This window comes from Phacochoerus africanus, chromosome 6 (genome assembly GCF_016906955.1).
Source record: "Phacochoerus africanus isolate WHEZ1 chromosome 6, ROS_Pafr_v1, whole genome shotgun sequence".
Taxonomy (NCBI): Eukaryota; Metazoa; Chordata; class Mammalia; order Artiodactyla; family Suidae; genus Phacochoerus; species Phacochoerus africanus.
This window is the reverse complement of record NC_062549.1, coordinates 39,882,769-39,898,847: the sequence shown is the minus strand read 5'-3', so window position 1 is coordinate 39,898,847 and position 16,079 is coordinate 39,882,769. Positions and strand designations below refer to the sequence as shown.

Sequence of the window (16,079 nt, the reverse complement as noted above, 5' to 3'; positions counted from 1 at the left end):
AAAAATAGGTCAGAGAAAGTAGCAGCCAGGTAAAATGATTGTACAATGATATCCTAAACTCCCGTGGTGTATCAGTTATCTACAACCTCAGTAATGCTTCGTAACAAAACACCCCAAAGTGTAGTGGCTAAAAAACAACCATCATTTATTTAGCTCATTATTCTGCAGGGTGGCAATTTTAGACCGGCCTAACTGGGCTCCATCACTTGTCAGGGGTAAACTGCTGCTTGAGTTTGCAGCTTTGCTGATCTTGCTGGGCTCTGTCCTGACTTTGGGGCAGCCAGGCAGACTTGGGTCTGGTTATACGGCCTCTCATAAGGCTAGCCATTTGTTCACAGAGAGGAGGCAGAGATTCCAAGAGAGGAAGCAGGTGTGTGGCAGACCTCTGGAAGCCTAGGCTTAGAACTGGCACAGTTTCATTACCACATTTGATTGGTCAGAGCTAGTCATGAGGACCAGCCAAGACTTTGCCTCTTAGTGAAAGATGCTTCAGGGTTGTCACATTGCAGAGCATGTGGATACAAAAGGGAACAAAGGATTTGGCCACTTTTGCAGTCTACCATGCTTGGTCAGTATTTTACCTGTGAGGGAACTGGCTCCCAAGGAGCCAAGAAAGAGGCAGAGCTGGTGCCTATGTTAATGATCAGGTCAGGCATTGGAGCTCAGCAGCTTGCTTGCAAAGTCTTACCCCAGATTCTCTTTGATTTGAAGGATTTTTTTTTTGGTTGTTTTGTTTTGTTTTTTTCTTTTTGCCTTTTCTACGGCCCCACCCATGGCATATGGAGGTTCCCAGGCTAGGGGACTAATCGGAGCTGTTGGCGCTGGCCTGTGCCACAGCCACAGCAACAAGAGATACAAGCTGCATCTGGGACCTACACCACAGCTCACGGCAACACCAGATGCCTAACCCACTGAGCAAGGCCAGGGATCAAACCCACAACCTCATGGTTCCTAGTCGGATTCGCCAACCACTGAGCCACGATGGGAACTCCTGATTTGAGTTTTCATTGTAGATTCAGCCAATGGTCAAAGTCGTGCTGAAGGTAGATGTCTCACAATCAGATGGACCCCGGTTTCAGAATGACCCCAAACATAGGAAAACCAGTTGTGTCTTTGTTTTTTTGTTTTGTCTTTTTAGGGCCACGCCTGTGGCATATGGAGGTTCCCAGGCTAGGGGTCGAATCAGAGCTATAGCCACCGGCCTACACCACAGCCACAGCAGTGCAGGATTCAAGCCGCGTCTGCAACCTACACCACAGCTTACAGCAATGCCAGATCCTTAACCCACTGAGCGAGTTTTTTTTTTTCTTTCTTTCTTTCTTTTTTTTTTTTTAGCTGTGTCTTTGGTAGAGATATGGCTACCTAAGAATGAGTGTTCTAGGTTAGAAAACAACAGGTCTGAGGAAGATGAGGGGTGATGGCTGACCTGGTAACAAGGAGCTTACAATGCAGACCTCATGTAAAGAGAGCCAAGTTATTCTGGGGAGGGTGATAGATATCACACACGTGGGATGAGTGTGAAAAGTTGTTCTCTGTAGCCCACAACTCTATTAATATTGTTTGCTTATGACACCTCTTTTTTTCTTTAGCACCTCAAATGTGCTTTGTAACTGCCTTCTCCAAAATGTCCCAGGAAATCCATATCATAAATGTGGACACTTTTCGGTCCCCATTTCCTGCATCTCAGAATAGAAGTGGCGATGGTGATTCGTACATGTCCAAGTCATTGTGCTGGTATCGGCCAAGACTGTCCTTTAGTTGAACATAAAGGACACAGGTTCAGGAGTTCCCATCGTGGTGCAGAGGAAACGAATCCGACTAGGAACTATGAGCTTGCAGGTTTGATCCCTGGCCTTGCTCAGTGGGTTAAGGATCCAGTGTTGCCATAAGCTGTGGTGTAGGTTGCAGACTTGGCTTGGATCTCATGTTGCTGTGGCTGTGGTGTAGGCCGGCAGCAACAGCTTTGATTCGACCCCCAGCCTGGGGACCTCTATATGCCTCAGGTATGGCCCTAAAAAGACAAAAAAAAAAAAGGATGCCCAGCCCCCCCTACTCTGAACATCCAGGTGCATATCCAGGATTTGGAGTGAATCCTTTGAAATCCCGAACCACTCATCAGACAGGTCGAGCTGAGGCTTCAGGGTGGGCCCACATGGCTTCTGCCTGGGCCCCAGCCATGGGCTGATCCATTGCTGCAAAGTAGTGTATCATTCTGGATTTGGTAAACCTTCTCCCGCTGCACTGGGATGTTGCTTTTCACCTTAAAGTTGGTCTAAGTTATAAGTGACAAGTGCACAGCACTTAGCGTGTATCAGGCACTGTTCCTAGTTTTATGACATCTCAGAGACCAGTTCTATTAGCTCCATTTTTCACATGAGAAAACTTGAGGCTCAGGGAGATAGAATAACTTGCGTCAGATCACACCGTTGGAAAGTAGTGGAGCTGGGAGAGGGGCCAGGGAGTTGTTCTTGAAAGCCTGTCCTCTTTCAGTCCTTGGCTCTGCTGCCTCCTTGTGTCATAAAACTCCACTCTAAAATGAGGAGACCCTGCCTGGCTGATGCCCATCCCAGCTGGAACCTGGGATTTCCCCCACTTCTGGGTTTTGGCCAGTGTTCCCTTTGTCCTTACTCCAGTGGGAACTAGAGGAAATGAGAAGAAAATGGCCAAAGGCCCAGGGGGTACTTCCCAGGGGAGAAGAAGGTACCCTTCAATATATGTGGACTCAAGGGCATGGGCATCAGTAGTTAGAAACACTATAACCATCCACTTAAACATTTCATGGGCATTCGCTGTGTGCCAGACAGTAGGCCATGTTCTTGGGACATCAAGATGGAAACCTAGGAGTTCCCGTCATGGCTCAGTGGTTAACGAATCTGACTGAGAACCATGAGGTTGCAGGTTCGATCCCTGGCCTTGCTCAGGGGGTTAAGGATCCGGTGTTGCCGTGAGCTGTGGTGTAGGTTGCAGACGCGGCTCGGATCCCGCGTTGCTGTGGCTCTGGCGTAGGCTTGGCAGCTCCAGCTTTGATTAGACCGCTAGCCTGGGAACCTCCATATGCTGTGGGTGCGGCCCTAGAAAAGGCAAAAAAAAAAGACAAAACAAAAAAAACCAAACAAGCAAGATGGAAGCCTAAGGTCCTTGTCCTCAAGGAACCAAGAGGCTGATGAGAAAACTGTATGAATGAAAACAAAATAAGTGGGACACTGTGTCATGGGTGATATATCCTAGGAAGGTCCTATGCAACAGAGAACGGATAAAAGATGGCAGATTGAACACACATACCTGCCAATACCCAACTCAGTGGACAGTGAAGGAATTGGGCCTAAACTCACAAGGACAAACAAAACAGGACAGGAGACAAAGGCCACAAGGTTTTGAAAGCTGGGAAGCCGACGGGCTGGTAGTAACAGACTTGGCAGACCTGAGAAAGACGAGGTAGCCAGCCATGGGGGTGGGGAGAGCCAAGGAACAACCCACTTGTCACAGCAGCATCCCCCCTGGGGCCCCCGCATTCATGGCACTGGATGGAGCGTGAAATGGTACTAAACTCAGGATGATGGGTCGAATGTCTGTTTAAGAAGCAAGGAGAGGAGTTTCCGTTGTGGCTCGGCAGGTTACAAACCCAACTAGTATCCATGAGGATGCGGGTTCGATCCCTGGCCTCGCTCAGTGGGTTGGGGATCCAGTGTTGCTGTGAGCTGTGGTGTAGGTTGCAGATATGGCTTGGATCTGGCATTGCTGTGGCTGTGGTGAAGGCCGGCAGCTGAAACTCACCGGCAGCTGAAACTCCAATTCAACCCTTAGCCTGGGAACTTTCAAATGTCACCGATTTGGCCCTAAAAAGCAAAAGAAAAAAAAAAAAAAGAGAGAGAAGCAGCAAGTAGATTTCCTAATTCCTTCCCACCCGAATGCAAAAAAGGGACCGATGCCGAATCCCATATTTATTTCAATATACGCTCACCATTTATTCTTAGTAATGAGGGTACATGCTGAAGACAGTGAAAGTATTAAAATACTAAAAAATGAACCCTGCCATAGCCTGTGCACTATTCCCAGGATCTTACCTCTTAGTTTCTGAACAGCTTGTTATAGTCACATGATTCTGTGAGGAATTTGGGAGTATTGGTCATTTGTTCCTGTCTAAGGAAGCACTTTCATTTGAGTTACAGACTTTGAGTTTTTTTTGAGTTGTTAAAAATTTGAAACACAGTCAACTTAAGAAGTATCTATTTGAATGTGAGAAGTTCTCCAATGTTATTCTGATAAAAAGGCCAAAACAAAGAAAAAAACATAGTGCCCAGCCGGTAGTCAGTGGCCAGTCCTTATAGAAACTGGGTCAGAGCCTGGAGGTGTTGGGACTCTGTTAGGCACTCCTGGAACAAACTAGATACAATCCCTTGGCCATATGGAACTTAAGCTTCTTAGAGGAATCTTCAGTTAGTAGTTACATAGATGCATCATTACACACCTGCGATAAATGCAATCTTAGCGTAAGAAAGGTGGTGCTTAAAAAAAAAAAAAAGACAACAGCACTTCAGGAAGGCTCTAATCTAATGTGGAAGGGAAACCTTCTCTAAGGAATGACATTTGTGCTGAGGTCTGGAGGTGAGTTAGGAATTAACTAGGCAAGGGCCTCCGGCTGAAGATCAGGGGACCATGGCTGGAGCACAGGGGCACAACAGGGAAAATGATGCTGGGGGGAAGCTGGCAAGGTAGGCGAGGGCTGGACCGCATGGCTGGGCTGAGGCACTTTATATTCTTGAGAGCAGTGGAGTAGCTTTAAACAGGAGCTTGATGGGGTCACAGCTGAGTGGTGGACAGTGGACTGAAAGGGAGCTCTTAGGAAGAACGTGGGTACAGTGATTCATGGGAAGATTACAGAGGTTCAGATGAGGTCATAGCCCTGGACTGTAGCAGGGTGTCAGAATGGAGACCTGATAAAATGATAAAAGCCAAAGTACTGGGTGATGGATTCGATGTGGTGATAAGGAAGAGGGAATCAGAGCTGTGATTTAGAGGAATGGAGGGGTCCATTCACTGCATGACAACATGGGGAGGAGACCAGGTTTGTAGGGGGCGTCAGGGAGATCATGAGTTCTGCTTTGAATGTGGTAGAGACACATATAGTACTGTTGAGCCATTCAAGAAAAAAAAAAAAATGTCAGGCCAGTGAATATGTAGGTCTAAATTTCAGAGGAGTGGTACAAACTGGTGATAGCAGTTTTTCATTTGTATTTAGATGCTAATTGAAGCCACGGGTGAGGAAGAAAGTGTAGAGTAAGAAGCAGCCTAAAAAGACCAAAAAAAAAGCAGGGTGGGGGGTTCCTGTTGGGACTCAGCGGCAACGAACCCAACTAGCATCCATGAGGACTTGGGTTCAATCCCTGGCCTCTCTCAGTGGGTTAAGGATCCGGCATTGCCTGTGAGCTGTGGTGTGGGTTGCAGACACAGCTCGGATCTCGAGATGTTTTGTCTGTGGCATAGGCTGGTGGCTATAGCTCCAATTTGATTGCTAGCCTGGGAACCTCCGTATGCCACAAGTGCGGCCCTAAAAGAAAAAAAGAGAGAGAGACAAAAAAACAAAACAAAAAAACCAGCAGCCTAGAGCTCAACCTTAAGAAATGCTTCATATTTTGTGTCCAGATAGAAGAGAATGAACCTGCAAAGGAGACCTAGAAATAGCCAGAGAGGTGAGAGGGGGGAGCCTGGAAGTCAAAGTCATAGAAACTCAAAGGTAGTATAGCAAGGAGATGAGACTTGACAAGGATCCAGGGGTGCTAGGTGATTCAGTTAGATGAGGACCATTTTGGAAAATGCCACTAGATATGCAATGACCATAACAGAACTGTACCAGCGGTGTGATGACAGGGGATGTTTGACTAGGAGAGGGTAGAGCAGAGAGTGGAATAGATGGTGAGGGAATGAGCTGGGGAGTCTGCACAGTCTTCCAATCTGCACAGCCATTGGAAGCATCCGGCTATAAAAAGGGTGAGAGGGCAGCAACTCACTCAGATAAAGGGTCAGTGTGGGAGAGTCTTCCTTTTTTATGCTTATGTTTTAAAACGTAAAAGATGGCATGTTTCAACATAGAAGAAATCTCATGGGTAGGAGAAATTGTACATGTACACAAAACAAGGGCTGCTTGGGAGGGTTCGGGATAATACTAATATAGAAAAAAAAATGCTAAGCTCCCTGCAGTTGAAATCACTTTTTCATTGCTATGAAGATTGCAAGAAAGGTTCTCGGTGAGTTCTTCAGGAGCAGGTGTTTAGGAAGAGCATGGCTCTCCCTTGTCAACCTTAGACAGGGTTGTCTGATCCTGCAGCCATCTGTGTCCTGACCCATGTGTTGAGCTCATGTTTGCTCATTTTGCCAGGGGCCGATGAGGACGTAGAGAGTCCAGAGCTGACCACATCTCGACCCCTTCCAAAGATACCGATCACCAGTGCCGCTCCGAGAGTGGAAACCACGACGCTGAACAAGATGCAGAACAAGATCCCTGCTCAGACGAAGGTTTGGTTTCATTTTGCACTGTCAGATTGTTGTAAATGTGCTTTTTAAAAAAATTGTACAGAAGGTGCCTTTTAAGAGGCACCCTTTAAAATTGTGTGAGGACAAATGGTCTTTTCATTATATTGTAAATGGCTCTTCCTTGCTTTTTATGATCGTTTTGACATTTATCCACCTACTGCTTTTTTGTTGTTCAGAAGACTTTGTTTTTCAGAGCAGTGTTAGGTTCAAAGCAAAATTGAGTAGGAATAGAGAGTTCCCATGTACCCCCTGCCCCCATGCATGCACAGCCTCCCCCACTCTTAAACATCCTGTGCCAGAGGGGTACCTTTGTTACAGCCGATGCGTCTACATTGGCACATCATAGTCCCCCAGAGTCCATAAAATTATGGATTACCTTTGGGTTCACTCGAGGTGCTGCTTATCCTCATGTACCTCCTATGACAAACATATAGGGGGTATGCAGACATCATTGTTTGTTTGTTTGTTTGTTTGTTTATAAACAAGATTTTTTTTTTGGTTGCTCTAATCTGGTTTCTAATCTTTCATTCTTTTTTCTTATAATCTAATTTTTCTAATCTTTTATTTTTTTCTTATAATAATCATTTTTATTTTTTCCATTATACCTGGTTTACAGTGTTCTGTCGGTTTTCTACTGTACAGCAAGGTGATTCAGTTAATTTGTTTTTATTCATAAAGAATCTGTTCTGAGTTAAAACCACTGTGGACCTCAGATCTGCTGAAACGGGTTATAGACTAGGGTGGCCCAGGTACTGGTCTTTGGTCTTTGGTTTCCTCAGAGTCTTTTCAGGCCCACATCAGGGCTGTGTAAACAAACCTTGACTCCTCCAGTGATCACGATGAATGTTGGGTCCATCGTGAGAGTTGACATATTAAGAAATACATGTATACATTCTTTTTCTCACATTATCAAGCTCCATCATAAGTGACTAGATACAGTTCCCAGTGCCATACACCAGGATCTCATTGCTTATCCACTCCAAAGGCAATAGTTTGCATCTGTTAACCCCCAATTCCCCATCCATCCCACTCTCTCCTGCTCCCCCTTGGCAACCGCAAGTCTGTTCTCCATGTCCATGAATTTTTTTTCTGTAGAGAGGTTCATTTCATCCCATTGTTTATAGTCTGCAAAATAGTTTCATCATCCTGAAAGTCCTCCGTACCCTACATGTTCATCCTTCCTGCCCTTCCCCAGCTCCTGGAAACCACCAATGTTTTTACCGTCTCCATAGTTGTGCTTTTTCCAAAATGCCATATAGTTAGGATCATACAGTCTCTAGCCTTTTTTTATTTTACTTTATTTTATTTATTTTTATTTTTATTTTTTATTTTTTTGTCTTTTTGCCATGTCTCGGACTGCTCCTGTGGCATATGGAGGTTCCCAGGCTAGGTGTCCAATCGGAGCTGTAGCCGCCCGCCTACACCAGAGCCATAGCAACGCAGGATCTGAGCCACGTCTGCGACCTACACCACAGCTCACGGCAACACCAGATCCTTAACCCACTGAGCAAGGGCAGGGATCGAACCCGCCACCTCATGGTTCTCAGTCAGATTTGTTAACCACTGAGCCCTGACAGGAACTCCTCTAGCCTTTTTTAGACTGGCTTCTTTCACTTAGTAATATGCATCAATAGTTCCTCCGTGTCTTTTCATAGTTTGATGTAGTGCATTCTGCTTGTGATTTTTATCTCCGAGGCCGAGCTTATAAAGAAATATTTTTTACAGGGTGCTCCTTTTTAAGGAACTCACAGCCCAGTTAAGAAGCAAAACCTGGAGTTCCCGTCGTGGCGCAGTGGTTAACAAATCCGACTAGGAACCATGAGGTTGCGGGTTCGGTCCCTGCCCTTGCTCAGTGGGTTAACGATCTGGCTTTGCTGTGAGCTATGGTGTAGGTTGTAGCCATGGCTCAGATCCCATGTGGCTGTGGCTCTGGCGTAGGCCAGTGGCTACAGCTCCAGTTTGACCCCTAGCCTGGGAACCTCCATATGCCGCGGGAGCGGCCCAAAGAAATAGCAAAAAAGACAAAAAAAAAAAAAAAGAAGCAAAACCTAAGAAAATCTGTTTTTATTTCATAAAGAATCTGTTCTGAGTTAAAACCACTGTGAACTTTACATCTGTTGAAACAGGTTATAGACTAGGGTGGCCCAGGTACTGGTCTTTGGTCTTTGGTTTCCTCAAAGTCTTTTCAGGCCCACATCAGGGCTCTGTAAACAAACCTTGACTCCTCCAGTGATCACGATGAATGTGGGTCCATCTTAATATTTATTGTGAGAGTTGACATATTAAGAAATAAGGTTTTTGGCCTTAGAGCAGAGCAAAATTTCCTATTAGCTTATAGAAATTATGAGGCCGGTCATTTTGGCCTTATTAGTCTGCTCTTACAGTTAGCTGACCACTCACTGCTAGGTAAGCTGTTTAAGTTGGAAAATGCATATTAAAGTCTGAAGAAGACCTAGGTTTCAAATTCTAGATCTGATCAAGTGTCTTGGCTTCTCTGAGGCCATTATTCATGGGTCCTTGAGAAGATTCAATGTGAGGGCATGTAACACGGCATCTGAGACCCAGGAAACATTCTATGATAAGCCTTACTAGAACTTGGTTAGAGCAGGAGAGACGGAGCCATTCACCCAGTGGGCGTGCAACCAGAGATTTGCAGGTAGTCCCCCAGTAGCGTGCAGCTTATGCAAACTTGGAAACTCAAATGTCCCCTTTGGAGCTCATTTGTTGTTAGAAACGAGATGCTGCCATGCTTTTACAGGCTGTGGAAGGCTGTGTCGTGAAGGTGGGGCCAGGCCTTCTCTGGGGTAAGAAGCCCCCCTCCGCAGGTAGGAACCCAGGCAGGCTTCCTTCCTGCTCATTGAGTCTCCTGCTCTTCCCAGAGTGCATCTGTTCTTTCTCCCACCCTGCGCCCTTGGTGCATGTGCACAGTGTGGTGACTGACATGGCTGCATGGGTTTCTGCAGATGCCAAGTAGCCAGGTCAACCCTTTCCAGATTGGAATATTGTCTGTTGGAGGGAGACAGGTCACTTCCAGTTAGTGGTAGATTTACTTCACGGGGCCAGGCTACAGGAAAGGAAGGAGAAGAAGCTCTGAGCATGGAGGCAGACACAGCTGGCATGTGCCAGCTCCGTGCATCGTCCCAGCTCCAAAAATGGAATCAGTGAAATGAATGAAAGGAAGAAAGGAGAAGAGGAGAAAGGAAAACTTAACAGTTGTGGCTGAGGATAAGGTGGCTCAACACCTCACAGTGTGTGTGTGGCACTTCATCGGGTGTGGCTGCTGAAAGAGGCATCTGGCTTTACCACATGTTTATTTGACCACTTGTCAGTGACTAAGCTCTTGATATCAGCCACCTGCAGGACTCACTCTTTTTGAGACAAGAAACTCAGCTTGGGCTTTTTGTGGTAGAGTTTATCTCAAGCAAAACCTGGTTTGATGTCGAGCTCTCTGGTCAGTTAACAACAATGGATTGAAAATCGATTTAAGTGTTTAAGAATGGGCTTTAAGGAAGAAATTGGGTCAGATTGAAATAAAGAAGATAGATGGTTGGCAAATGAGCTCAGAAATCGAGGACCCCAAAACATTTTAACACATTCCTGTTATCATCTGTGTTCAGTATAGTAATAATAAAAATTTGTCCATTCGTGGGAAATTTATTGAGTGCTACTCATTGTGTCAAACACTATTCTAGGTACTTATAATAATATTGATAGTGAATAAGATTAATAATAGCGACTAAATTTTCTATTTTGTTGTTGCATGGCACAGCAAAATTAAACATTGCCTGTAGAATACCATTAATGTAGACTTTGCTTTTCAGTGGGTCTCTTGGTGGCGTTAATGTCACTGTTATAGATAGTCTGTCTAGTTTATTGTAAATTTATGTGACAAAATAAAAAGAACACAGTTGTTTGTTCAAGCAGAGCATCGCATCGCTTGTAATCTTTTACTTCCGTTACATTTCCATGGCATCCACACAATCAGATACGGATATGATGGATCTTTAATTGACATCATTTAGTCATCTGTGCTGCCTTTCCATTATTTCACTTTGCACGCATACATTAAGGTATTTCAGATTCATTCTATACTCTAGAAAAAAATTCTTATTAGTCAAACCCCTGCTTTCATACAATAAAAGTTTTCAATTTAAAGGATGAATGTTCTGGAGTTTCCGCTGTGTGGTGTAGGTTGCACCTATGGCTCAGATTCCATCCCTGGCCTGGGGACTTCTATATGCTGTGGGTGTGGCCAAAAAAATAATAATGTCCATCCAGAGCACTTGGAAGCTGGTGCACCAATGGACCATTCCTGTGAGTATGTGGTGGCCCCAGTTCTAGGGGGGACCGCCTGTCTTCACACCTGCAGACCCCCCTGAAATGCAGGCTCCTTATCAGAAGCTGAATTGGAGAGAATGGAAATGTCAACTCTCTCAAATGATTTTAGGGACTCAAAAGACCTGAGGGGACATCAGGTCATCTGTCTTAATGATGAGACAAAGATGATATGAATGAGTTCAGCTCGGTCACTAATACAACAGTAGCTACTTCACCTTCTTCGCCCCCAGAATTCACTTACCTCTTTCCCTGCTCACAAAGCATGGGCTTTCCATGAAAAGAATAGGAAACGGAGGCAAAATACTGCCAATGATCTTTTCTCTTTGCTTTACCCTGGTACACGAAAGCTTGGGAAGACCTTTCATAATTTTCTTTGCTCACAGTAATGTAGAGAATAGTGAGATTTGGGGTGCATGTTTGGCCCCAGTAAAATGGTAATTTCTCTGTGACCTCTGCTTTTTGTAAGTCATGGCGGCTTGAGGATTAAGGCAGTACGGGGTTTCCTGCAGCGTGGAAATGTAAGACATTCTTTTTTTAAAATTAAAATATAGTTTATTTACAGTGTTGTGCCAATTTCTGCTGTACAGCAGAGTGACCCAGTCATTCATATATACATACATGCACACACACACACATATTCCCTTTTTTATATTAGCTTCCATCATGTTGTATCCCAAGAGACTGGATATAGTTCCCTGTGCTATACAGCAGGACCTTGTTTCTTATCCATTCTAAATGTAATAGTTTGCATCTACTAATCCCAAACTCCTAGTCCATCCCACTCCCCCCCCCAACAACCACAAGTCTGTTCTCTATGAATACAGACATTTTTTACTACCCTTTATTATATGCTGTTTTCAGTGGAAGCCTAGTGCTCTGTACACTAGGCTTCACATACTTGAGTTCAAAGGGATCCACCTAGATATCCTTTTTTGAAACAGCAATTATCTTAAGGTACCCCAGGAAGGTGTGAGATCTTTTATGTTATTTAATCCTCTAGACTTAAAATAGCAGGTTGCCAATTTGGACAAACTCTGGCCTTCAGAAAGGAGTCACTCACTTACTTGGGCCACAGCTTAGGTCCAAATGGAGGTGGTTGGATCTTCTTAGGAAGAGTAGTAGAGCTAAAAAGGAATTTTGTGTACAGTAATAGACCAATGGAACTGACAGTGTTTTTCGTCAGTAGTATTGGCCAACAAGAACTTCAGCCTGATAGAGAGTAGCCAACTCATTTGAACTGAACTTCTTTATTCAGTGGTTCTCAAACCATAGAATTATCTGGAGAGCTTTAAATCAGCAACAACAAAAATCAGTGCCAACTTGCTCAGCCCAGACCGATTGTAACAGAATCTTTAGAGGTAGGCTTTTATATATATATATTTTTTTTTTCAAATTTTCAAGTGATTTAAGATTTCATTGTAACCTTAGGTCATTCATACAAGATGGTCTGCATTGGTGCTAAAGGTTAGAAAGCCAACAGATGATTTATGTGTTGGTATGGCAGACTAGAAAGTGTTTGGGGGTTTTTGAGAGGTAAAAGATAGGGGAGAGCTTCATGAAGAACAGATGGAAGGTGAAAGAAGTGAAATTTTTGGGTTGGAGTTAGGAGAACTGGGTGAACCAAGGCATAGATGTCAAGAATCAGTTTGGGTAAGTAAGTGGCAGTAGAGATGGCTTTGCAGGGCTTCCTACTGGAGATTAAGTGATGGCCTGGGGGATAAACTGGAAGCCACCCAACACCTGCAGTTGAAAGTGTGCTGCAAAAACTTGGGTGTGATGTGATAAAGACCTGGACAAGGCTATGAAAACGAGAATCCCTGGAAGACTGAATTTGAGAGAATGGTGAAAGGCAAATTGACAGGACTGTGACATGACAAAATATACAACTTGAAACGTGTCAAAATAACGTTGGGGACCCAAGAGAAGAATTGGTACTATTAATCAAAACAGGGAAAAGTCAATCTGATTTGCTGGTACAGCCAAGGGCAGGAATCCTATCGGCTTCTGGGTAGATGGGAGTAATGCTGCCTGGAAGTGAGGCTGTGAGAGTTGCCTTCTTAGATTTGTATTAGAATTGTGGAGTGGGAGTTCCCGTCATGGCGCAGTGGTTAACGAATCTGACTAGGAACCATGAGGTTGCGGGTTCGGTCCCTGCCCTTGCTCAGTGGGTTAAGGATCCAGCGTTGCCATGAGCTGTGGTGTAGGTTGCAGATGCGGCTCGGATCCCGCATTGCTGTGGCTCTGGCGTAGGCCAGTGGCTACAGCTCCGATTCGACCCCTAGCCTGGGAACCTCCATATGCCGCAGGAGCGGCCCAAAGAAATAGCAAAAAGACAAAAAAAAGAAAAAGAATTGTGGAGTACTCAAGAAGCTGGGAGTGCCCTTTATTGGACATTTGTAGAAAGTCAGGTCCAAAAAAGTGGTATGACTTGGTCAAGATCACACAGGAGCTACCTATAGAACCCAGGCCTCCTAAAGTTCTAATCCAGGGGTTGCCAAAGATGTAAGAGTGAATAAAAAGAAGGGAGCATTACAGAGTAAGCCTGAGGGCTGCTCCCACAGAGTGGTAGCAGGAAGAGACCTGGGAGAACACCTGAAGAGGATGCCTCTGAGGAGGCTGTCAGCACAATGGCCTATGTATCAAAGAGATGATGAAGGAGTGAGGGGAACTAAGGCCAAGGGTATTGGGGTTGGAGCAGCCAGAGAAGATGGTGGCCTGAGGTCAGAAGGGTGATGAGAAAGTTAGAGATCTTATGAAATGTCGACTGAAACTATCTAACCACATCATTAGGATTATTATGAACTCACTAAGTATCCATCCTGCCTGTGCATGGGATGGGTGTTGTATAAAACTGGGAACAACATGGATCCACCATAGGACTCACCCATTGGTATATACATCACACAAATGATGATTCCAATGATTTCCTAAACTCAGTGTTTGGGAAAACAAACAAACAAACAAATAAACCTGGGAATGTACTTATCTCTTAGTTCTTCTTTCCAGCACATTAAAAGAAAACCTTTATAATCATTCTCCTTTTTTTTTTTTTTCCTCTTACCAGTCACCTGAAGAAATTGATAAGGAGAAAGTTCACCTCTCTGACTCAGAAAGGAAAACGGACCCAGCTGAAGAGGATACAAATGTGTATACGGAGAAGCACTCAGACAATCTGTTTAAAAGAACAGAAGTCCTGGCAGGTGAGTAGCCTAGTTGGGGGTCAGGTGGGAGGGTCCTTAAATAGGCCTGTGCTTGTGTAAGTGATACTCAAAAGTGTAGGCAAAGCTTGCTGAATGTCACCTTCCTATGGAAAGCCTTCTTGAGGGCCTGTCTCATTCCCAAGTGAGAAAAGCAAGAGTTAGATAAATGTCTTTATTTTCTGTCAGCTCCCCCAGGCTACTCCCTTGGCCCACCATTTGGGTGGGATGGGTGGTGGCAAGAGGAAGGCAGTTGAGGTCTGAGGTGGTCACAGACAACTGGGCATGGGGGTGACAGAATGTGAAGATCCATCATTCTTGATCCAAGTCATTCTGATTTCAAAATAAATTTAAGAGAAGGACATGTTCTTTGTGGGGAGGTTGATACAGTGCCTAAGGGTGTTGCCTCCAATTTTAACTTCTCTGGTAAAAGTATTAAGATTTGATTTTAAAGGGGAAGATTTAAGGGAGTTCCCGTCATGGCTCAGTGGAAACAAATCTGACTAGCATCCATGAGGACGCAGGTTCGATCCCTGGCCTCGCTTGGTGGGTTGAGGATCCTGCATTGCCATGAGCTGTGGTGTTTGTGGCTATAGGCTGGCAGCTATAGCTCCGATTCGACCCCCAGCCTGGGAACCTCCATATGCCTCGGGTGCAGCCCTAAAATAATGAATAAATAAAGGGGAAGATTTAAGAACTCTTAATCCTTGAAAGGATAGTCCCAAATCCAAGGCTAGAAAGGACATTTGCATGCTTTTTTCATATTTACCTTTAGAAAATTTAAGTCTATTGTAATGCGTTTTGTTCTTCCATTGAAAAAGCCATCAGATGAGACTACAAAATGTGAATACTGAAAAGACTCAAGAGTTTTACAGAATGGAATTAGTTGAGGTCACAGCCAGATTCTTCTTATTGAGGCTTTGGGGTGCTATTATTAATATTAATCAAAGCAAGTCTCATACCTCTTAAAGAATGTCAGATTTGCATAATTACCTGGTGGCTTCACTGAATCCGGTTTTTTAAAGTCATGGGGTTTTCACATTAAGCTTTTTAGGAAAGTGTAACCAGATAGGGCTTGACAAAGCTGATTTCTGCCATCCTTGAACCTCTTCTAAAAGTAACCTTCTTTGGGTATATTTTCAGCTGTCATTGCTGGCGGAGTTATCGGCTTTCTCTTTGCCATTTTCCTTATTCTGCTGTTGGTGTATCGCATGAGAAAGAAGGATGAAGGAAGTTATGACCTTGGAGAACGCAAACCATCCAGTGCTGCTTACCAGAAGGCACCGACTAAGGAGTTTTATGCGTGAAAACTCCCTCTTAGTGTCTCTATTTATGAGATCACTGAACTTTTAAAAATAAAGCTTTTGCATAGAATAATGAAGATCTCTGTTTTTTGGTTTGTTTGTTTGTTTGTTTGTTTTTCATTCAAGTGCCAGCATGGCACTTGAATGATAAAACCCCATTGTATTTAAAACTTTTCATGTATTTCTGTCGAACAACATAAAATCGAAACTTCACATCTGCAGTGTTCTGTGAATAGCAGTGGCAAAATATTATGTTATACAGACCCTCAATGTTCATAGGATTGGTTTAAACTTTTATGCGCAAATATGAAAAGATTGTCTTTATCCACTGGTTCAGAGATGAAAGCTGTTTTCATTTGTGTCAGCATGTCTCAGATTGACCTTACCAAGCTGGTCTGACTTTGTTAATTTATCTCTTGTTCCCTTCTCCTCTCCTCTCTCCTCTTGTCCCCTTGAAAACAAAACAAAACTCTATGCCTTTTGTAGCTGTTACGGTGCAAGTCGTCTTCGGATAATACAGATAATGGTAATTTAGTGTATATGTGATTTTCAAACATGTCAACTTTAACCTCCACTTTGTATACATTTTGAAGCGTCAGACTCGCCATTTTACATTCGCTTTGTTTCTCCTTACCTATAGCTTCAGGCAGATTTGCAACAGCAAATTAATGTGTATAATCGGATAATCACCACAGAACTGTTGAGTCAT

The 16,079-nt window shown here is 44.1% G+C and overlaps 1 protein-coding gene across 1 annotated transcript in view; it reads left to right on the top strand.

Moving 5' to 3' along the window:
- Positions 1 to 15,443, top strand: part of SDC2 (syndecan 2) — a 127,845-nt gene extending 112,402 nt beyond the window's left edge. The window contains exons 3-5 of the mRNA XM_047783562.1: positions 6,377 to 6,513; positions 13,934 to 14,069; positions 15,210 to 15,443. Coding sequence (XP_047639518.1) covers positions 6,377 to 6,513; positions 13,934 to 14,069; positions 15,210 to 15,373 — 437 coding nt within the window. The 3' untranslated portion in view covers positions 15,374 to 15,443. The remainder of the gene's footprint in view (positions 1 to 6,376; positions 6,514 to 13,933; positions 14,070 to 15,209) is intronic.
- Positions 15,444 to 16,079: the final 636 nt, after the last annotated feature.